General features: G+C 43.1%; 2 protein-coding genes across 4 annotated transcripts; one reads left to right on the top strand and one right to left on the bottom strand.

Moving 5' to 3' along the window:
• Positions 1–16: 16 nt before the first annotated feature.
• Positions 17–11,439, top strand: LOC106604642 (insulin-like growth factor-binding protein 7). Of its 2 annotated transcripts, none has more exons than XM_014199485.2 (5): positions 17–511; positions 4,227–4,336; positions 7,588–7,695; positions 8,773–8,899; positions 9,757–11,439. In XM_014199485.2, the coding sequence occupies exons 1-5, from the start codon at positions 49–51 to the stop codon at positions 9,777–9,779; spliced, it is 831 nt and encodes a 276-aa protein (XP_014054960.1). In that variant the 5' UTR covers positions 17–48; the 3' UTR covers positions 9,780–11,439. The 2 variants fall into 2 exon arrangements, with proteins under 2 accessions (XP_014054960.1, XP_045574013.1); XM_045718057.1 differs by having other exon boundaries at positions 4,227–4,354.
• Positions 11,440–11,820: 381 nt separating this feature from the next.
• On the bottom strand, positions 11,821–23,585 carry LOC106604641 (DNA-directed RNA polymerase II subunit RPB2). 2 transcript variants are annotated; one of them, XM_014199483.2, is made up of 24 exons: positions 23,420–23,585; positions 22,945–23,017; positions 22,687–22,837; positions 22,463–22,575; positions 22,132–22,351; positions 20,249–20,407; positions 19,956–20,120; positions 19,651–19,847; positions 19,334–19,453; positions 18,957–19,143; positions 17,084–17,227; positions 16,749–16,888; positions 16,484–16,595; positions 15,980–16,333; positions 15,584–15,752; positions 15,368–15,464; positions 15,191–15,285; positions 14,767–15,017; positions 14,299–14,388; positions 13,828–13,935; positions 13,483–13,596; positions 13,215–13,375; positions 12,427–12,622; positions 11,821–12,162 (listed from the first exon to the last, which is right to left on the bottom strand). In XM_014199483.2, exons 1-24 carry the CDS (start codon positions 23,436–23,438, stop codon positions 12,073–12,075), a joined length of 3,525 nt encoding a protein of 1,174 aa, XP_014054958.1. In that variant the 5' UTR covers positions 23,439–23,585; the 3' UTR covers positions 11,821–12,072. The 2 variants fall into 2 exon arrangements, with proteins under 2 accessions (XP_014054958.1, XP_014054959.1); XM_014199484.2 differs by having other exon boundaries at positions 23,307–23,530.
• Between the last annotated feature and the right edge of the window lie 42 nt (positions 23,586–23,627).

Raw genomic sequence — 23,627 nt, 5'->3', positions numbered from 1 at the left:
AAATCACTAATAAGAACTGTACAGTGCTTTACACTGTATGAGACAGCCATGGCAATACAGAACCACCACTATAAACTCAACATCAACATGTTGGTGCTTTTCGCCGTGGCGATATCGTTGTTACTTGCGTCCGCATCTGCGGACCGTGTGCCGCGCACCTGTGGCACGTGTGAACCCAGCCTGTGTGACCCTCTACCAACGGAGGGCTGCAAGTCTGGCACAATTTTTGACTCCTGCGGTTGTTGTTCACTTTGCGCGTATGGAGCCGGGGAACCATGTGGGGGGCGCGGAGCCACAGCCAAGCGTTGCGCCTCTGGACTGGAGTGCGTAAAGAGCGAAAAGGACAAAAAGACAAAGCTCGGCGTTTGCGCCTGCAAAACCAACTACGAAGTGTGTGGCTCCGATGGGGTGACTTATAAAACTGGGTGCGACTTGAAAGTTTCCAGCCTGAAAGCGGTGAGCGAGGAGAAGCCTGAAATCAAGATCTTGAATAAAGGAAAATGCTCAACAGGTGAGAATGGGGGGAACGGCAGATAACGGTCCACTTATTATATAGAGCGCAGTAGTGGTTTAGTGGACATTGAATTCTGTATATTTTGGAAAAACTGTTTTGATTTGGTGTATCACGCTACAACAATTCTCATCCATCTCAAATACATTCTGACCTGATAGCCAATAGTACATCAAGGGGCCTAGACATGACATTTTGGTGTTACATGTTGGTGTCACTTTCATCTTGACTAATCTTTCCCCTCGATCAGTAACAGGTATTATGTTTATTTTTAAGTGTGATATGCTTGCTATAAGCTTTCTGGCATAATCAATAACCATTTACACAATGCAAATAATGTTAATGTATTAATCCTTATGGATGGTATCTCTCTATGACTTGTTGTCAATGTTTGCCTTGCATGAACTGCTTCTAAATGGTCTTGATTAGACTACTGTCCAATGCACCATCAACTTACATTGTTATTGTACATCCCTGTCACAATACATTGATTTGTCTTGGGACGCATGCAGAGACATGAGTGTTCTCTAGTTACTGGATAGAAGAACTGACTGAAAACTATGGAAAATCTGTGGCACTGTCCACTGGGTGTGGACAAGGTTTACATCATCCTCTATCTCTATAACCCTCCCAAAACAACCAGATCTAACAAATGCCAGCCACTGAACAAGCTGAAAGCCGTTGTCTCCACTCTGGGGTGGCACTCTCTATAGAACATATAGCCCTGAACAGACACGTCTGAGATTTTACATTTTATAAAGGAGGATGACTGTCAATCAAACAGCAGCGCCTCGCCTACAAACACACAGACAGGCCCTGTTGGTTTAAAGCAAAGCCAGCAGTGTCTAGTTCACTGAACCTTCACATGATTAATTATTACTGCATGCCAGCTCTGGATTAGGCAGGCGAAAGGGTTCAGGACGTGGAAAAAGAATGGAGGAAAAAACCTGGCTAGCTGGCAGAAAACGTCGTGCCACACGAAGGCCCCAGACTCTTGCTAATTTGCCCATATACAACAGGGCGAGGTCAGACCACCACTTAAGATGCACCCTTTAGGCTCTCAGATAGGTCAAGGTGAATATAACGTTCCTCTCTCCACTCCAAGTTGTTATTGTTTTCTCAGAGTTCGTTGACTAGGCCTAGGGCTGTGGTTTCAGGGGAGGATTTTGTTGACCTTACTTAACTGGTGACAGTAAATTTCACCGGAACTCAAAACAACAGGGGCCTCTAGCTACAGTTGAAGTTGGAAGTTTACATACACTTAGGATGGAGTCATTAAAACTTGTTTTTCAACACTCCACAAATTTCTTGTTAACAAACTAGAGTTTTGGCAAGTCGTACTTTGTGCATGACACAAGTAATTTTTCCAACAATTGTTAACAGACAGATTATTTAACGTATAATTCACTATATCACAATTCCAGTGGGTCAGAAGTTTACATACACTAAGTTGACTCTCCCTTTAAACAGCTTGGAAAATTCCCGAAAATGATGTCCTGGATTTAGAAGCTTCTGATAGGATAATTGACATCATTTGAGTCAATTGGGGGTGTACCTGTGGATGTATTTCAAGGCCTACCTTCAAACTCAGTGCCTCTTTGCTTGACATCATGGGAAAATCAAAAGAAATCAACAAGTCTGGTTCATCCTTGGGAGCAATTTCCAAACACCTGAAGGTACCACGTTCATCTGTACAAACAATAGTACGCAAGTATAAACACCATGGGACCACGCAGCCGTCATACCGCTCGGGAAGGAGACGCGTTCTGTCTCCTAGAGAGGAACGGACTTTGGTGCGAAAAGTGCAAATCAATCCCAGAACAACAGCAAAGGACCTTGTGAAGATGCTGGAGGAAACAGGTACAAAAGTATCTATATCCACAGTAAAATGAGTCCTATATTGACATAACCTGAAAGGCCGCTCAGCAAGGAAGAAGCCACTGCTCCAAAACCACCATAAAAATGCCAGACTACGGTTTGCAACTGCACATGGGGACAAAGATCGTACTTTTTGGAGGAATGTCCTCTGGTCTGATGAAACAAAAATAGAACTGTTTGGCCATAATGACCATCGTTATGTTTGGAGGAAAAAGGGGGAGGCTTGCAAGCCAAAGAACATCATCCCAACCATGAAGCACGGGGGTGGCAGCATCATGTTGTAGGGGTGCTTGGCTGCAGGAGGGACTGGTCCACTTCACAAAATAGATGGCATCATGAGGAAGGGAAATTATGTGGATATATTGAAGCAACATCTCAAGACATCAGTCATGAAGTTAAAGCTTGGTCGCAAATGGGTCTTCCAAATGGACAATGACCCCAAGCATACTTCCAAAGTTGTGTCAAAACGGCTTAAGGACAACAAAGTCAAGGTATTGGAGTGGCCATCACAAAGCCCTGACCTCAAGCCTATAGAACATTTGTGGGCAGAACTGAAAAAGTGTGTGCGAGCAAGGAGGCCTACTAACCTGACTCAGCTACACCAGCTCTGTTAGGAGGAATGGGACAAACTTCACCCAACTTATTGTGGGAAGCTTGTGGAAGGCTACCCGAAACGTTTGACCCAAGTTAAACAATTTAAAGGCAATGCTACCAAATACTAATTGAGTGTATGTAAACTTCTGGCCCACTGGGAATGTGATGAAAAAAATAAAAGCTGAAATAAATCATTCTCTCTACTATTATTCTGACATTTCACATTCTTAAAATGAAGTGGTGATCCTAACTGACCTAAAACAGGGAATTTTTCCTAGGATTAAATGTCAGGAATTGTAAAAAACTGAGTTTAAATGTATTTGGCTAAGGTGTATGTAAACTTCTGACTTCAACTGTATATGAGTCAGCGCTTATTTATGAAACTAATTATCATATCATGTCCATTCCTTGGGTTGGAGTATAGAGCATTGAAAAGACAACATAGTCAATCTTCCATAGGTCTGCTGTTTCATCATAACATTGTTCTAAAGCGGCCCTTACTTTGCAACCCTTGTCATTCAAAGCTTATTCATCATAACTAAAATAACATTTCAGTAGACCTACATTTCTGTCCACACTTGTGGATCGCATGTAAAGTATTATGTGCCAGAAGTGTGACGTGATGTAATTGCACAAATTATTTTCTTGACCCATAGAAATGACAGATCATTCTGTTTGAGCTAAATAGATTACCAGCTTTGTTTTTCAGAATTAATAATAGAGTTTTAATTGGTGCAAGTCAGCATAAAGCCTGTCCCAATGTTTCAAAGGCAATTACAGTAATGTCCAGGTTCACATTGAGAAACCAAACAGAGGTCATGTTCAACTAATTCTTACTGGCATGAGAAAATCAAGGGGAGAAGGAATGCTTAATATTTCACCAAATTCCTAACTAACAGAATGAACTCCAAACTCCTTGATGTGGTCCATGTTATATCAGCTTCACCACTTACTGTAAGATTCACATGAATTATTTTCTGAACGGCTAAATGGACTGGAGCCGCTATCCGCTATCTGTTCATTTATAACACGCTCACTCATTTATACAACGCATCAATCAGAACACGAACATTGAATTCCTGCTCTGACATTTCCATCCTGTACCAGCTTGTCCCAGGGGATAACACCAGAGCTCTCTCTGATTCCGCCCAAGGTAAAGAATACGTTACAGATTGATTTGAAGGAGATATTAAATCCACTGAATTGTCTCACCTTTTTTCTTTCTTCTTCTCCTCCTCTATAGCACCTGTCATTGTGACAGCCCCTGGTGAGGTTTACAATGTCACAGGCTCCCAGGTCTACCTGAGCTGCGAGGCCATTGGAATCCCCACCCCTGTGGTCACCTGGAAGAAGGTACAAGAAGGTCCAACGGTGAAGTCACTAGGACATGTTCAATTCAAATTTGAATCAACACTTTTCTAGGTTATGGTACAAAAGAAAAGACAACCGCCCCATGCTTTGAGAAAACATTTCTATACGGTATCAGAATCACTCCCATGTATAGTTTAGTATGATGGTCCAAATAACTGTACATACGGTAGGTTGTTAATGTATTTTCCTATGTCTAGATATTCATACGTCCCCTTGAACTGATTGTTGATTTGGGCTCTATGGATGAAAGCGATATGACCATGGAGGCTATGAATCGCGCTATTGTTAACCACACACTGAAACAATAGCACAGGACATGAGGGGTTAGAGGGGAAATCTTCAATTATTATCTGATCTTTACAGTCAAGGCTTTACTTATACTCGCGGGCAGCAGCTAACATTCATAACATTTAAGATTTTTTTAAAAACTAAGAGACATGAAATGCCCATTGGTTTCACAGAGACAAAAAAATGTCAGAAAGTCAGTGAGGAAATTGAGGATGAGGCCAAGAAAATAAGGAAGGAAGGGGGGAGTGGAGATTAACAGAGCCATGGAAAGACAGGATGCGTGACGTCAATGTGGAGAACACAACTCATCATTCCTGGACAAACTACGAAGATAACCCCCTGATTGCTTACTCTCAAAATAGAGCAAGAGACCACTCTAAATAGGATTTTATAATGATGATGGAAATCTGGAAGTTTTGGTGGTAAACAAAAAAGTCTTCCTGCACTGAAAGAGAGAGTGTGGGTTTGAATTGATACATTTTAACATTGTAAGCATGGTTTTATTGATTTGATTAACACAAACGCCCACACTCTCACAGCTCAACCGAATGTTGCTTTGTTCAAATGGAGCCCATAGATTAGAGATTTGCATTGACCTGTTAAATCTGACCTATTTAGCAATCAATGCCTATGTAACTGGTGTTAGGAATTTTCCTTTAAAGAGCCAGTCACACACCTTAAATAGCAGAACTTGAGGAATTAAGGGTGAGCTTAGCAACCACATTCCTCTTTCTCTTGTAGTGGAGGGGCCCCATTATGTTTTAATTACAGTAGGTAGTGGGCCTGTCATGGTCCTAATCAAATCAAATCACATTTTATTTGTCACCTGCTTCGTAAACAACCGGTGTAGACTATCAGTGAAATGCTTACTTACGGGCCCTTCCCAACAATGCAGAGAGAGAAAAAAAGAAAAATAGTTGAAAAATTATAACACAAGGAATAAATAGAGAAAAAGTCGGAGAGGAAGGAAACCACAGGGATTTCACTATGAGGCCAATGGTGACAATAAAACAATTACAGAGTTTAATGGCTGTGATAGGAGAAAACTCAGGATGGATCAACAACATTGTAGTTACTCCACAATACTAACCTAATTGACAGAGTGAAAAGGAGGAAACCTACAGAATACAAATCTCCAAAACATGCATTCTGTTTTCAAAAATGCACTAAAGTAATACTGCAAAATGTGGCAAAGCAATTAAATGTTTGTCCTGAATACAAAGTGTTATGTTTGGGGCAAATCCAATACAACACATTACTGAGTACCGCTCCATATTTTCAAGCACAGTCATGGCAGCATCATGTTATGGGTATGCTTGTAATTGTTATGGACTGGGGAGTTTTTAAGGATAAAAATTCAATTGAATGGAGCTAAGCACAGGCAAAATCCTCGAGGAAAACCTGGTTCAGTGTGCTTTCCACCAGACACTGGGAGATTAATTTACTTTTCAGCAGGAAATTACCTAAAACAGGCCAAATCTATACTTGCTTCCCACGAAGACAGTGAATGTTTCTGAATGGCCGAGTTACAATTGTAACTTGAATTGACTAGAAAATCTATGGCAAGACCTAAAGATGGTTGTCTAGCAATGATCAATAACCAAGTTGACAAAGCTTGAAGAATTTTGAAAAGAATAACGGGCAAATGTTGCACAATACCGTTGTGTAAAGCTCTTAGAGACTTACCCAGAAAGACTCAAAGCTGTAATCGCTGCCAACGGTGCTTCTACAAAGTTTTGACTCAGGGGTGTGTAAATTAGATATTTCTGTATTTCATTTTGAATAAATTTGCAAAAATGTCTAAAAACTTGTTTTCACTTTGTCATTATGGGGCATTCTGTGTAGATGGGCGAGAAGAAGAAAAAAATCCCCGGAGGGGCCCCCATGTTGAGGGTCAGCATGGCAGATATGTTGTTGTCTACCCTCACCGCCTGGGGGTGGCCCGTCAGGAAGTCCAGGATCCAGTTGCAGAGGGAGGTGTTTAATCCCAGGGTCTTTAGCTTAGTGATTGGACGGGACTATGGTGTTGAACGCTGAGCTGTTAGAGTGAAGGTGATGACTGTGCCCGGGTTAGGTCCTATCTACTGTAGAGGACTAGAGCCTGGAGACAGGAATGTCCAGGCCTCCTGAAGAACAGTTTTCAGCTTGCCTCAAAATCCCCTCAGATAGGGAGGGAGAGGGAAAGAGGGAGGAAAAGAATGGGAAAGGGGAGAGAGGGAGATAAAATTGAGGGGGAAGAGTAGGAGACGGAGACAGAACTGATGAGTGAAGGAGAGAGAGTGAAGGAGAGAGAGAGTGAAGGAGAGAGAAAGGCCAAAAGATGTTACAACATTTACATTTGACTAATTAAGCAGGTGCGCTCTTATGCAGAGTGCATACCTTTTCATACTGACCCCCCGTGGGAATCAAACCCACAACCACCCTGGCATTTCTCTCTGGAATTAAGCGACTTCTCTGGTGTGTGACCTTCAACGTCTTCTACACACCAAAACAGGCCAAACTCACCTCCAGCTGGTTCTCACACTTCGTCTCTTTGAGGGGAGAGAGAGGAAAAACATGTCAGTGAGCTCGATACAATAAAACTGAAGATGGATGGTTTGGACCCAACAGAACATGTCATTGTGTTAGTTACATCCATCTTTCCATACCAAGACTTTCTTGTGGCCCACTGATTTCCCAGATGAGCCTTTGCTTTCTTTGCTTATGTCATGTGTTTTTATAGCTGTAGATGTCAGTGTCTGAGCTTAGGTCAAATAAAGAGAATGTGATTTTAGATGACTTGAAATAACATTGGGCGATTTACTGAAACATGATTAAGTTGGTTGCCTCGTGAGTGTAGTAGCTGAAGCGTCAAGTGTTTTCAGTTTCACAGCTGCACGCACACTGTGTGCTTTTAATGAGTTGATTGGATTAGTTAGTTATTAAGTTAACGGTTGTTTTCCCAGGTCACCAGCGGAAAACAGAGAATGGAGCTGCTTCCAGGAGACAGAGACAACCTGGCCATTCAGACCCGTGGAGGACCTGAGAAACATGAGGTCACCGGCTGGGTCCTGGTGAGTCCAACTAGCCCACACACACATAAACACACAGATATGCACACTACTTGAAATATTTTAGCTGTCATACAGACTTGTGGATCTTCCCCCACAGACACAAATCAGTCAAATACCTCAAAGACCACACACAGAGTTAATGAAGGGAAAATTAAAGCATAGGGTGGAAGAGATATGTATTAGATAGCTGACATTCCATTATTTATGCAATTTATTTATAATTATAAACCAGGTGGTTCGAGCCCTGAATGCTGATAGGCTTAAAGCCGTGGTATACCACGGGTATGAGAATTTGTTTTTGATGTTACTGTTCAAATTACGTTGCTAATCAGTTTATAATAGCAATAAAGTACCTCGGGGGTTTGTGGTATATGGCTGATATACCACGGCTAAGGGCTGTGTCCAGGCACTCCGCGTTGCATTGTGCTTAAGAACAGCCCTTAGCCGTAGTATATTGGCCATATACCACACCCCCTCATGCCTTATTGCTTAAATATTACCTGAGGCATATTCCAAAGTCATCCATCAATGCTCCTCATTGACTTGTTCTTTTCAGAGCCTCTACATAACAGAGAGTTTAATAGAAATGAAACTCCTTCTTCAATGTCTCAGTAAAGGAACAGAAAACATTGGTTGGCCCTGTTCAGTGGTTAGATCTATATCTATCTCTTCTTCCCTCTCTTTTCACTCTCAGTATTCTGCTCCCCTGCTGACAAACATCAAATTCTTTCAATTTCTTGATCTCATTTCAGAGTATTTATCTTCCACAATGATTCTTTGCCATGTTTTCTTAATTTGCCATCTTCCACTGTAGATGTTTGTACTTGTGAGAAGTAAACGTCTAAACATCTACACAGGGGCAAGCCGGCACTGGACAGCAGTTATACAACTGCAAACTATCCTGAACACTTGAAATGGCGCCCGTGCTCTGTCGAAATGAGCCGAGTTAGGCTGGGAGGGAGAGTTTGAGGCTGTGTTTGTGTCCCCTTGCAGCTGCTTGTTTACTGCTGACCACATCAAGTGTTCTTCTAAAAAATCACATTAAGGTATAATAACCACCGTCGCCATGCTTTTCAGATCTCGCCGCTCACCAAGGAAGAGGCGGGTTCGTACGAGTGTCACGCTGTCAACGCCAAGGGAGAGGCCTCAGCGGTGGGCACCATTCACGTGGTGGAGTCCATCGATGACATCCCTGTCAAGAAAGGTACTGAAGCACCCCTGTTCTATTGCACTCCTATTGCACTCTTATTTCTACTTTGTTTCATGTTAAATCTAGACCCACACAACATGGCACCAAAGGGCATGTCTACCCTTTATACATTGATTTTGTCTCTTCAGGTTTGCATGGTGCTGTGTCTGTACATGTGCGTCCTTGTATGCGTACATTTTGTGTGTGTGTGTCTGTGCATGTATGCGTACATTCGGTGTGTGTGTGACTTCTAGCCCGTGGTGACCATCCCGTCCTGACATGTTTAGGAGTGCCTGCTTTGCTTTTGGCTTTTGGCTCGGCCCACGTCACTTGGCTCTCGACAGGGCTAGATGGTTGCCTCGACAAGGCAGCACGTGTCACTGGGGTTGACACATGCAATTTATTGACCTGCCTTTAAAGCTTTGCTCCAAGGGAAAGAACCTGGATGTTTGAGTGAAAACGCCATCACAATAACAAGGTTAGCTCTACCTTTAGGTGATCTCCCATCCCTGGTGGTCTGTGATGATGGATACTATTAAAAACAACAAACCTTTTCCAAGGCACGCTCTCCATCGTGCAAGATCCTATCTAAGCACTTCTCCTTCATTTCCAGCGATCTAAAAAGAAAGCAGAGCTAGATAGGTGACACAATCTGATGAAAACCAATCCAAGTATTCAGGTCTTCCTGAATACTTGGATTTGTATGTGGGTTTTTTTGCCCCTTGGGTCTGAGAAAGCGCTTTTAACAATTAAATTAAGTATTATTATTTATTATAAACAGGACCAGTTAAGGACCCTTACCCTAGACATTCACTTAACTCTTTAATAAATTAACTCATCTGTCATCGTGTTTTTGTCTGTGTCTCTTCCAGTGACCAAGGATGATGAGCTGTAAGGCATCTCAGCACAGTAGGGACTCAGTGGCGTCTCCTGGCAGGATCACGAGAGGAGGGAGCAGCCCCAAGCCCCACCCCCCCACCTCCAACTATCCCACCGCTGACACAAGTAGACCTGTACACTGACTGAGAAAGAGGACCAACACTCACTATTATCATCAATCATATTTATACTTGATTTGTTATTTGATAACAAGTCATAGTTTTCATAGTTATACTCAGTATACTTTGTATGCACAAGCATCAACGTTGCATCTCACAACATTGAGAGTTACCATCGTAGACATCCACAAGACACATCTAGGCCTCTCACACACATTTTTCTTGTCAGTGGCATCACACACAAGTCATTCTTTAAAATGTACGAGTTACTGCCAAAATAATTTAAACACTTTAGTAAATGAGGGATAAAAAATATATTGAAAGCAGGTGTGGTTCCTGACTTAATTGAGCAATTATAACATCCCATCATGCTTAGGGTCATGTATAAAAATGCTGGGCAGTCCATTATTTTGGCTACCATGGCTATGCCCCCATAGGATGACAATGCCCCCATCCACATTGCACGAGTGGTCACAATGGTTTGATGAGCCTGAAAACCATATGCATGGCTTTCTCAGTCACCAGATCTCAACCCAATTGAATACTTATGGGAGATTCTGGAGTGGCGCCTGAGACAGCGTTTTCCACTACCATCAACAAAACACCAAATGATGGAATTTCTCATGGAAGAATGGTGTCGCATCACTCCAAGAGTTCCAGACACTTGTATAATCGATGCCAAGGTGCATTGAAGCTGTTCGGCTCGTGGTGGTCCAACGCCCTATTAAGACACTTTATGTTGGGGTTTCCTTTATTTTGGCAGTTTCCTGTATGTGCGCACACACAATGTAATTGCACATATGCATGCTCAATCAAACTCAGCAGTGTTTCACATCTGCCTTACTCTTCCACCATCTCTTCTTTTGATGTAGTTTTCTATGTTTTTGTGAATTTATTTACTCTAAAGAATTTTACCCTGGGTGCCTCAAAATATAACATTTCAAGGCAGAAACATACTGACATGCAGGCTAAAAATAACAAATCAGAACTTGAAAAACGAATGAAAATGAAAAAATCATTACATTCGAGACTACATTTTTTATTTATAATGTACAGTTTTTCTTTGACCTCCTGAAAAGTACACAAATCATTCTTTCCCTTGACATGGTACTTGATAAGCCATAAAGCCATGCCTTTGCAAAAGCCATTGTGTGGAGTGAGCGATCTGGAATGACAGGCAGGCTAACCAGACACAAGGCTTTCTCTAGCATTCATATAACCCCAGGGCTCATATACCACGGGTTTAGCTAACAAACCACACAGCGGCGGATGTCTGGGGATGAACTGTAGGGTATATTGAGCAAACGACAAGTTTGAAATGGCGTAGAAAAAAGGAGGATTTATGTTGGAATGTAGAGATACACTTTCGGTGCTATTGCTAAAAGTCTGCGACTCCAATGAAGGGGCCAGTGGACATTGCTTTTACCAAAATGTTGCTAGTTTTTCAGCTTAAGTATGTATTTGATGTATTCACTTTGGTATATGGTTTACTAACACTGATGTTACTACCATGGGACACTTGCTGTACATTACTAATAAATACAAAATGGACTACAAGTTGTGGCTATTTCGATATTATAGGATCAAGACTTCTGCACAGAACAGTGTAACACTATGAAATATATATATATATATATATTATATACACACACACACATATATATACACATATATATACATATACATACATACATACACACACATACACATATATATACATACACATATATATACATACACACATACACACACACACATATATATACATACACATATATATACATACACACATACACACACACATATAATATATATATATATATATATATATATATATATATATATATATATATATATATATATATATATGTTTTTTCAAATCCACATAAAGCTAGCTAGCTCAATACAAACACTGAATGAAGAAAGTGTGACAACAAATTAAAAACCAACCTTTATTTATTCTAGTTTGACAAAAACAAACGAGACGATGTTCCAAAACAGTGATATCACGCCCAAAATTATTTTGCCAGACAAATCGTGGGGACCTGACCATTAGCGTAAAAACAAGTTGACTGTTGCATTTAGTTTTTGTCTCCTGAGGCTCCATCTCTCCCACTGAAGAGATAAGCGATGTCCTCGACATTCCTACAACACAATTCCTGTTGACAAGACAGGGGTTTGGTAGTGCTCCTAACTGGTCATCATACGAGGGGCGATACTCATGGACATGAGCTCCTGGAAGAGCAGCTTGCAGGCATATGGCATTCTGACCAGAGAGATCTGACAAGAAAGGGTGGAAACGGTTACATTGTACAAACATCTTATTCAATAAATCTTCAACAAAACTAAGGCTATAGAGGCAAGACTTTTTTATAGTCCTGTTGGAACACTTAAAAATCTATTTCACTATATTGTTGTTAGAATTTGGAACTGACATTCTGGTTACAGTAATAAAGGTATAATGGACATAAACAACATGTGAATAGGCCGGACTAAGTAATAAACAGGAATAACTGGGAGACTGGTGGTGGTGTTGTTCTGTACCTGCGTTTTGTTGCGACAGCCCCTGCACTCATAGGTGTGTGTGCGGGTGTTGGCGATGGCCATTAGGCCACAGAGGTTGCAGACGTGGACCTGGTAGGGGTCAGACGCCTCGAACAGCCTCTCACGCAGGAACTGAGCCGCGCCGTGGGCTATCTGACAATCACGCTCCATCTCCCCAAAACGAAGACCTCCATCACTGGGTGCAAAATGAGAGCATGGTTAGTTAAAGCGGCAATCTGCAGTTGCTCCATCAAGTTTTAGACTTATAAAGTAATGATTTATAGCCATTGATTCTTGAAGAATATAACTTAGAAATGCCTCGTGAGCTTAGTTCAACTGTCGTACCCCATCCGAACCCAAAATATAACCTTGTTTTACTGCATTATTGTTGCCTCAAAACATGGTTAAAACTATAATGTTGATATCATGGATGGTCAGTCCTTGCATCCATTGCTGTCTACGAATTTCAGTGGTTAAATTTCTCCAGGCCCATCTCTCAGCTTTTTACCAAAACAGAGGTGAGGTGCCTGCTTTGTTATTGTTTCAATTAAGGATTCTAGATTTCAGGGCCTGTATTCATAAAGCATGTGATCTAGAAGTGCTGATCTAGGATCAGGTCCCTCTCCCCCTGTGCATTTATTATCATCTAAAAAGACAGAACTGATCCGAGTACAGCTCCTACTTAAAGTTGCTTAACAAATACAAGCCCAGGAATGCATACCCAGTGCACTCAAATAGTGCCATGAAAGGGAAAAAGTCCTACGTTAAATAATTCTTAGTATTCTTACCGTGATCTGCCCTCCATGGGCTGTCTGTTGAGGATCTGGACTGGGCCTCGGGCCCGAGAGTGGATCTTGTCGTCCACCATGTGCTTTAGGCGTTGGTAGTATGTGGGCCCGAGGAAGATCTGAGAGGTAATCTTACGGCCGGTGAAACCGTTGTACAACACCTAGAAGGGAAAGACGAGGCCAGTTAATTGTACTCTATAGACAGACTAGTGTGAAATAGCTACTATAGAAGGTAGATGTGAATGGTAAAGGAGGATGATGTCCTGACCTCGTTGCCCCTCAGGTGATATCCGTATTCAGACAGCAGGTTGGAGACCTTCTGCACGTTGACCGCATCGTTGAAAGGTGTGGCGTCACCAATCTCCCCTTTGTTGGCTGAAACCTACACGGTGAAAGAAGAGGGTGAAAAACAAGAAAACTCCCATCCATACACTACACTTGATTTCCATGACAAAAAGTCTCTGACCTTGAACAAACAAATTCACACTGACCTTTGTCATTTTAAAGAGACCCAATCTAGATACCTTAGTTTACTGTCACATTCTTCAGAGGTCTCAACATAGGAGTAACACAAGTTAAAATGGAGTAGGGGGAGGAGTTATTAGACAGGCACCTTTCCCTGCAGGCACTCGATCAAATGGCCGACTGTCATACGAGAGGGGATGGCATGGGGGTTGATGATGATGTCTGGGGTAATTCCCTCGCAAGTGAAGGGCATGTCCTGTGGAAAGAAACGGAACAAAGGACATAGTTCACTTACAAAAACTTGTGTAAGGGTTCCAGTTTTCTAGACCAGTCTTTCTAAGGCATAACCCCATGCAGAAATGTTGCACGTTCTACAGAGACTTCCATGTTCTCTCTAAATCAGTTTTATAGTATATACTGGGACGTGGTTGACTTAGCATTTCCTGTGAAGAGGCCTTTGGCTTTATTTATGTTTAGGCTCAGTCTAAACACAATGTCTCTAGGCCATTGACTAAACATCATGATAAACATTTCCTGGCTCAATGTCATACTGTGTAGTCTACTTCAGAGTGAGCAGTCCTGTAGACTGTGCATGAGGAACATGTGTCTAATATGTTACCTCCTGTCTGTACTGAATGCCACAAGTACCCTTCTGCCCGTGTCGACTGGCAAACTTGTCACCAATCTGGGGGATACGAACAGAGCGAACCTGCAAGAAGAAACAAATGGAGTTTGAGTTAAATCATGCCACAAGTTGGGCCATAAGGCTTCATATCCTTATGGCCCAAGGTTAGAGGGTGCCATATTCAACCAGAGGAGCTCATGTTTAATTTAGTCAATCTGTCAACAACTCGGATTTGGTATCTCGGACTTGATGCTTCATTGGAAGCAATCATGCTCGTAAAACTCAACTCAAACCTGCCCATACCATGGATGACCTTCCTGCCTATTCTAAACTTGACAAATAGGTAGAGCTGCCAACAGGGATAATTTATTACTGTTTGTTTGTCATTTTTACAGCCTACTAATGCATTGTCAACTTGACACAATATGCCTACTGTGGGAAGCTAGAGGACTCAGGACGCACCCTGATCTTGCAGAACTTGTAGCCCTCCTGGTTGAGGGTGACCATGACTTGGTCCACGATGCCCGTCTCGCTGGTGCGGAGGAAGGTGCTGCAGTCCCTCTTGGTGTAGCGCCGGTTGGTGCTGTCCAGCTCGTCGTCGTTCTCCGGCAGGGTCACCGTCTTGCCGATGATCACGTCCTCGCCGGAGACGCGCACGCCGGGAGCTATCAAGCCATCGTCGTCCAGCTTGTCGTAAATGGCGTGCCTCATACCTGGGGGAAGGCAGGTGCATTGGGTTGTTAACTGAGCAGTTCTGTTTGTATGAATGCCAATTTAAAATGGAAGGTACCGATGGAACATTTTATGAGATGATGGAAATAGTCGGCTCTGATTTTCTGGCCGACTCCTCTATATTTGTAGATGGGCCAAGATGCCTAGGACGTACCCGAACATGTTTCGCGTGTGGGTTTTTCAAAGACTTCCTCCTGATCAAAGCCTTTCTTCGACTCTTGTTCTTTATAGGAGCGGTAGAAAACAGACCTGAAATAAACACCGTCAATTACACCACCGTGTTAAAAGTCCTTTTCACAGCAAATTTCTATCTTCAAATCACAGCGCAAACCTGAAGAATCCACGGTCCACCGCAGAGCGGTTCATGATGACAGAGTCCTCCTGGTTGTAGCCAGTGTACGCCGCAATAGCCACAATAGAATTGATACCTAAACCAGGCACAAATAAGAGGATTTCAACGAGCCAGAACTAGAAAAATGGCATAAATCTTTAGGTCAGAGTTAAGGAGTGTTTTTGGCTGCTAATTCTGCAGCGCTCCAGTTCTCACCTGCTGGGAGCTCTCTGAAACGCAGGTACTCCATAGAGCGAGTGGTGACTAAGGGTTTCTGGGGGTAGTAGAGCACATGGGCCAGGGTGTCCATCCGCACGTGGAAGTTGGTGATGTACACACCCATGGCTTGTTTACCCATAGCAGACTGGTACGTGTTTCTGGGAGACTACACAGGGGAAAAGATGGGGGGGAAATGGTATTAATAGAGTTACAGTTAAAACAGAGGCATATAAATTACAAATCGTGTGATACTGTATACCAAGACTGATAAAAATCCTTAATTTAAGATGTTTTATAGCCTTGTCTTGTCATAGACAATACCATTGCCACCGCACCTAATCAACCATACCAACAAGAACATATATTTTAGGAGCGTAATATTTTTAGCCGTACCTGGTTGTGATCGGGGAAGGGGATGATGGAAGCACAGACTCCCAGGATCATAGAGGGGTGGATCTCACAGTGGCTGTATGTAGAACAGTAGGCCACGCCCTTCTCCTGGAGGTCGTCAGGGGTCATGGCCAGCATCACTGTCTCTTCCTCCAGGGTGTCGATGTACTCCACCACGCCGCTGGCCACCAGGTCCTGCCAACTGTAGTTGTTGTACTCCCTCTCCTTCAGCTGGTCGATGTGTCTCCTCTTCAGCAGCAGCTTCTGTTTCTCTACGATCAGCAGAGGACGACAGATCCTTCCGGCGTCTGTGTAGATGCGGATCTCCCTCTCTCGGATGTCTCTGATCATGGACACCTAGAAACAGGGGTAAACACGGATCAGAACAACGTAGCACATCAGGATAAGGGATATTGTGTTTGTAGGTTAATTCAAATGAATAATAATATAATAAATTATGAAAATGTTAGAAAAGCTGAAATTCCAGGAAATAATCATATCCCTTACCTCAGACACAATGATGTCCATCTGCCGCCTCAGTTTCCTCAGTGTGTTCATCAGCTGCTCTGGGTCCTTGTGTATTCCCACCCAGCAGCCATTCACAAAGATCTTGGTGGCACTGTTAGTGTTGAATTAATGAAGAAAAACTTGCGTTAAAATGCAGATAAGATAGGTTGACAAACTATACAAGTCACTCAGCATAAAAGACTGAGAACGCTTAGATATCTTCTGGACTGATAAAGAGCAGTGTGCTGCCATCTGCTGGACTAACTCTGCGATGGCTGCCGGTGAGATCTCCTCCAGGTTCTCCATGCTCCACTCCTCCAAGAACTCCAGGATGGGAGAGGGCTGGGAGCCCACAGAGATGTAAGCCATGAGGGCCAGGTTCTTCACCAGGCCTACAGCATGACCCTGGAGAGACCAGATAGACAGAGGGAGGCACAAAGACAGGAACAAAGTAAGAAGGGACAATAGCATATCAATGACACGCCTTAATCGACTGAGAGCTTAATTCTTTGAGGGTAACCTCAACCTTAAAATATGGTATGATGCAACAATAGCCCTTGATATGAACACAGATGTCATTTGGGTTGGTTTTGAACGTACCTCGGGGGTCTCGGCAGGGCACACCATGCCCCACAGCGTGTTGTGAAGCTGCCTGGGCTTGGCTAGCTTGCCGTCTCGACCGATGGGGGAGTTCACCCGTCGAAGATGGGAGAGGGTTGAGGCAAAGGTCAAGCGGTTCAACACCTAATGAGATAAAGAACACAAAAAGTTCTGGTTCGGAATGACAACAATCATCTTGTAGCAGCATAATGGCAAACTAAGCCTAAACTATATACAGTGGGGGAAAAAAGTATTTGATCCCCTGCTGATTTTGTATGTTTGCCCAGTGACAAAGAAATGATCAGTCTATAATTTTAATGTTAGGTTTATTTGAACAGTGAGAAACAGAATAACAACAAAAATAGCGAGAAAAACGCATGTCAAAAATGTTATAAATTGATTTGCATTTTAATGAGGGAAATAAGTATTTGACCCCATCTCAATCAGAAAGATTTCTGACTCCCAGGTGTCTTTTATACAGGTAACGAGCTGAGATTAGGAGCACACTCTTAAAGGGAGTGCTCCTAATCTCAGTTTGTTACCTGTATGAAAGACACCTGTCCACAGAAGCAATCAATCAATCAGATTCCAAACTCTCCACCATGGCCAAGACCAAAGAGTTCTCCAAAGATGTCAGGGACAAGATTGTAGACCTACACAAGGCTGGAATGGGCTACAAGACCATCGCCAAGCAGCTTGGTGAGAAGGTGACAACATTTGGTGCGATTATTCGCAAATGGAAGAAACACAAAAGAACTGTCAATATCCCTCGGCCTGGGGCTCCATGCAAGATCTCACCTCGTGGAGTTGCAATGATCATGAGAATGGTGAGGAATCAGCCCAGAACTACACGGGAGGATCTTGTCAATGATCTCAAGGCAGCTGGGACCATAGTCACCAAGAAAACAGTTGGTAACAGACTACGCCGTGAAGGACTGAAATCCTGCAGCGCCCGCAAGGTCCCCCTGCTCAAGAATACATATACATGCCCGTCTGAAGTTTGCCAATGAACATCTGAATGATTCAGAGGACAACTGGTGAAAGTGTTGTGGTCAGATGAGACCAAAATGTAGCTCTTTGGCATTAACTCAACTCGCTGTGTTTGGAGGAGGAGGAATGCTGCCTATAACCCCAAGAACACCATCTCCACCGTGGAACATGGAGGTGGAAACATTATGCTTTGGGTGTGTTTTTCTGCTAAGGGGACAGGACAACTTCACCGCATCAAAGGGATGATGGACGGGGCCATGTACTGTCAAATCTTGGGTGAGAACCTCCTTCCCTCAACCAGGGCATTGAAAATGGGTCGTGGATGGGTATTCCAGCATGACAATGACCCAAAACACACGGCCAAGGCAACAAAGGAGTGGCTCAAGAAGAAGCACATTAAGGTCCTGGAGTGGCCTAGCCAGTCTCCAGACATTAATCCCATAGAAAATCTGTGGAGGGAGCTGAAGGTTCGAGTTGCCAAACGTCAGCCTCGAAACCTTAATGACTTCGAGAAGATCTGCAAAGAGGAGTGGGACAAAATCCCTCCTGAGATGTGTGCAAACCTGGTGGCCAACTACAAGAAACATCTGACCTCTGATTGCCAACAAGGGTTTTGCCACCAAGTACTAAGTCATGTTTTGCAGAGGGGTCAAATACTTATTTCCCTCATTAAAATGCAAATCATTTTATACAATTTTTGACATGGGTTTTTCTGGATTTTTTTGTTGTTATTCTGTCTCTCACTGTCCATATAAACCTACCATTAAAATGATAGACAGATTATTTCTTTGTAAGTGGGCAAATGTACAAAATCAGCAGGGGATCAAATACTTTTTTCCCCCACTGTAGGAATGTATACCAGATGTCTTCTGCACTGTGTTACCTGGGACACTCCAGCTCGTGCCTGATGGGCCTTCTTGACGTCACCCCAGTTCCCTGTGGCAAGAGAGTACTTCAGGCCATCGGAGATGATGCGTGTCTTGATGGCCAACTCCAGGTTGAAGTCTTTTCCTCTGTCAATGAACTTCTGGGCGTAGATGCGGATCTCTTTCAGCAGGTTCTTGAACATTCTAAACGCGTCCAAAGAAATAAAAAAGAGCTTGATTAAAGTTACAGGCTTAGTATCCGATTGACTTCAGAAATATTCACCAAATGCTCAGTTTGGATAGGAGTGCGGTTTGCACAAAGTAGTCCTGCATCTGTGAATCATAGCTTTATAGATATTAAATAGTTTTATAGAGGTGTTCCTTCAGGCCTTACCCTCGGAACAGGAAAGCCAACAGAGGCCCAGCCAGGTCCAATCTTTTGTTGCCGTAGTGATCCCTGTCATCCAGCTCTCTTCTGCCCAGGGCAGCCAATAGCAGTCTGTGGACCATGTACCTACAAACAGCCCCAAATATACAACACTGCGTTAGGCTAATACATCAAGCACAACAACAACATATTGGTCTTTATGCAATCAGTAACATCATGCTGTGATAACAATAGAATTACATATAGAATCTCCAACAGAAACCTGGTGAATTATAGGATCTCTATGATTATTACATTAATATAACATAATTAAAAAAACACACCCTAAGAAATAGGCTTTTTTGGTCTCACAGAAGTCACTGACTCCGACGTGGGGGAGCACCTCCTTCTGCAGCACCTCCTTGGCGTACTTGATCCTCCTCTCTTTGGTGACACCGGGCTTGGCACCACGAGAGCCGATGAAGTTCAGGGCCACGTTCTGCTCCTGGATCACAAAGGCCTCGTCCAGGGAGGGCTTGACCTGGTGGAGCACAGCAGATTAGAGATGTGGATGGATGGGTGGGCAATGAGAAAGGGGGGGGGGGGCAGGAGTATGTTTCATGTGTCAGTTACGATGTAGAACTTTTACCATCTCCATCATCTCAGGGTCGTCAAAGTCGTAGATGATGTGCTCCAGGATGTCTCTGTCGGACACAAAGCCCAGGGCTCGGAACACTATGATGATGGGCACCTCCTGTCTGATGTAGGGCAGAGTGGACACGATCCTCTGACCAATGGCACTTTTCTTCACCCCCTGGGGGAAAAAGAAACAAAGCAATTCAACATTTGGGTGCAGTAGCAGAGGAAAGAGAACCTAAAGGCAACTTTGCCAGCAAATTCAGACAGGGTATATTTTGGTGTTCAAGGTTGTTTGTTTCCCACCTGTCCTCCCCTGGCCATCATGCTGACCCAGATGGAGCTGGTGGGGCGCGAGGAGTTCTCCAGGCAGGAGCGGCACTCCCCTGTGTATGCGTACTTTGAGTCCTTCTTGGCAAAGACGTACACTGTGTTCGTGGCCATCTTTTCTTGGGCGATCAGGACCTGCACACCAGACACAACAATTGTTATCAATAAAACATCCTCTTCAAGCAAAAGCGTGTGTTCCTCAGGTGCTTCGTGAAAAGTATTGAAGAAACAAGGGTACCCAAACAAACAAGGCCAGAGATACAGTACCAGTCAAAAGTTTGGACAAACCTAATCATTGAAGGGTTTTTCTTTATTTTTACTATTTTCTACATTGTAGAATAATAGTGAAGACATCAAAACTACGAAATAACACATATGGAATCATGTAGTAGCCAACAAAAAATGTGTTAATCAAATCAAAATATGTTTTATATTTGAGATTCTTCAAATAGCCACCCTTTGTGCAAAGCTGTCATCCAGGCACTCTTGGCATTTTCTCAACCAGCTTCATGAGGTAGTCACCTGGAATGCATTTCAATTAACAGGTGTGCCTTGTTATAAGTTAATTTGTGGAATTTCTTTCCTTCTTAATGCATTTGAGACAATCAGTTGTGTTGTGACAAGGTAGGGGTGGTATACAGAAGATAGCCCTATTTAACCAAGTCCACATTATGGCAAGAACAGCTCAAATAAGCAAAGAGAAATGACAGTCCATCATTAGTTTAAGACATGAAGGTCAGTCAATATGGAAAATCTGAAGAACTTTTAAAGTTTCTTCAAGTGCAGTCGCAAAAACCATCAAGCGCTATGATGAAACTGGCTCTCATGAGGACTGCCACAGGAAAGAAAGATCCAGAGTTACCTCTGCTGCAGAGGATAAGTTAATTAGAGTTATCAGCCTCAGAAATTGCAGGCCAAATGTAACAGACACATCTCAACATAAACTGTTCAGAGACTACATGAATCAGGCCTTCAGTCAAATTTCTGCAAAGAAACCAATACTAAAGGACACCAATAAGAAGAAGAGACTTACTTGAGCCAAGAAATACAAGCAATGGACACTAGACTGGTGGAAATCTTGTCCTTTGGTCTGATGAGTCCAAATTTGAGATTTTTGGTTCCAACCACTGTGTCTTTGTGAGACGCAGAGCAGGTGAACGGATGATCGCCGCATGTGTGGTTCCCACTGTGAAGCATGGAGGAGGAGGTGTGATGGTGCTTTGCTGGTGACACTGTTGGTGATTTATTTACAATTCATGGCACACTTAACCAGCATGTCTACCATAGCCTTCTGCAGTGATACGCCATCCCATCTGGTTTGCGCTTAGTGGGACTATTGTTTTTCAACAGGACAATGACCTAAAACACACCTCCAGGCTGTGTAAGGGTTATTTGACCAAGAAGGAGTGTGACGGAGTGCTGCATCAGATAACATGGCCTCCACAATCACCTGACCTCAACCCAGTTGAGATGGTTTGGGATGAGTTGGACCGCAGAGTGAAGGGAAAGCAGCCAACAAGTGCTCACCATATCTGGGAACACCTTCAAGACTGTTGGAAAACCATTCCAGGTGAAGCTGGTTGAGAAAATGCCAAGAGTGTGCAAAGGTGTCATCAAGACAAAGGGTGGCTACTTTGAAGAATCTCAAATATAAAATATATTTTGATGTGTTAAACACTTTTTTGGTTAGTACATGATTCCATATGTGTTATTTCATAGTTTTGATGTCTTCACTATTATTATACAATGTATTAAATAGTAAAGATAAAGAAAAACCCTTGAATTAGTAGGTGTGTCCAAACTTTTGACTGGAACTTTACATCCCACCCTCCACCCCCGTTCGCTCTTTCTTCTTCTACCTTCTCAGAGCCGTTGATGATGAAGTAGCCCCCGGGATCTAGCGGGCACTCGTTGAGCTCACAGAGATCACGGTCCGTCAGTCCGCTGAGCAGGCAGTAGGTAGAGCGCAGCATGATCGGGATCTTGCCGATGAAGGTCTTTTGGTGCTGGGTCTGCAGCTGGTCCTCGCCCTCCTTGATGATGGTCTTGGTGATGTCCACGTACAGGGGAGCAGAGTACCTGTATAATATATATGTGAGCCTGGTTGGCACTGGCAGGAATAAAGGTTGCCTATGACGTGCACGGGAAATATATTGTGATAAAATGACGGCTCCTAATGGGCCAACTTACGTGAGGTTCCGGAGTCTGGCTTCGTTGGGCATCATAGGGGAGGGTGCTCCATCTCTTTCCCAGTGAGTGGGTTTGGAAAGGTAGATCTGTTCAAACTTCAGCAGGTAGCGTGGCTGTAGAACAAAGCAACAGGCTCATTAGTAACAGGCCATGAATGAGTGTCCTCAGAGAGAGGCCCTACATAGAGCAGCATATCTGAAAGTTCCTGTCTGTCACTCACTCACCGGGTCCTCCACCTCTCCAGAGGTGTGCTGGGCCTCAGCCTGCAGGTCAATGGGCGGGGCGTCCTCCACAATCCTCTGCACGGACATCTGGATGAACTCGTCAAAGGAGTCCAGCTGCTGTCGCACCAGACCCTTCTCATCAAAGTAGGAACTGTAGGGTGCATCAGAGAATATAGTGTTATTTGAACATAAGCAAGCGGCATAGTGTATGCTACGTGATGATCAAAAGAGAGATAGGTAGGGAGAGCATAATTTTACCTGATAACAATCCAGCAAGCTTCTTGCCATAAATCGGGGGTGATTTCATCCTCATCCTCATCGTATTGGATATCTGCAAGAGATCACGGAAAATACATCAACAAAGTGAATGCAGACACAGTGATTTAATGTTTGCCTAGGCCCCGGATCTAGTTCATGGAGTTTTCTACAGAAGAACAATTGATAGACACAAAGAAAGTTATTTCAGCTCTGCAGATATGAAAGACAGCTTTTTTTGCACATGTCATTATGTGATGCTCATATAGATAGGCCTAGTTGAAAGTGTGCTATAGCTAGCTAACGTTAGGTGTATAGTCTGGTGCAACCATATTTGGTATGTAACAAACGAGTCAACAACCTACATAGCGCTAGCAAGCTTGCTAGCTATCTCTTCTTGTTGATGCTCCTGGCGCCATATATTACCCTATATGCTAACTTAGCTAGCTGGCTACATTATGTAAAATAGCTGAAATACCTTCATCTTGGTCATACATAGTTACTGCTAAATAAGCATGATCCGACGTTTAAATCATCAACAGTGTCGGATTAAACGTTGTCAAACGTTGCACACTTTGCTATCTAAATGAATACAAAATAAATATTGACGGTCAATCGTAAAACGTCATTTCCTGCCTAAACTTATTTTGCCGTGCAAGAAATTAGTCTTAACTAAATATTTATAC

The sequence above is a fragment of the Salmo salar genome, chromosome ssa05 (assembly GCF_905237065.1).
Source record: "Salmo salar chromosome ssa05, Ssal_v3.1, whole genome shotgun sequence".
In the NCBI taxonomy this organism is placed as follows: Eukaryota; Metazoa; Chordata; class Actinopteri; order Salmoniformes; family Salmonidae; genus Salmo; species Salmo salar.
The sequence above is the reverse complement of the archived record's forward strand: the minus strand, read 5'-3'. Positions and strand labels throughout refer to the sequence as shown.

Bases quoted from the DNA above. Each gene is read 5' to 3' on its own strand.
- LOC106604642 (XM_045718057.1), top strand. From the start codon at position 49: ATGGCAATACAGAACCACCACTATAAACTCAACATCAACATGTTGGTG. The intron at 4,355-7,587 runs GTGAAGTCACTA...TTGTTTTCCCAG, and splicing joins AGGTACAAGAAGGTCCAACG to GTCACCAGCGGAAAACAGAG. The intron at 8,900-9,756 runs GTACTGAAGCAC...TGTCTCTTCCAG, and splicing joins TGACATCCCTGTCAAGAAAG to TGACCAAGGATGATGAGCTG.
- LOC106604641 (XM_014199483.2), bottom strand. The intron at 20,121-20,248 runs GTGGGAAACAAA...TTTTTCCCCCAG, and splicing joins TGATGGCCAGGGGAGGACAG to GGGGTGAAGAAAAGTGCCAT. The intron at 12,163-12,426 runs GTACAGAACAAC...CTTTCTTGTCAG, and splicing joins GCTGTCGCAACAAAACGCAG to ATCTCTCTGGTCAGAATGCC.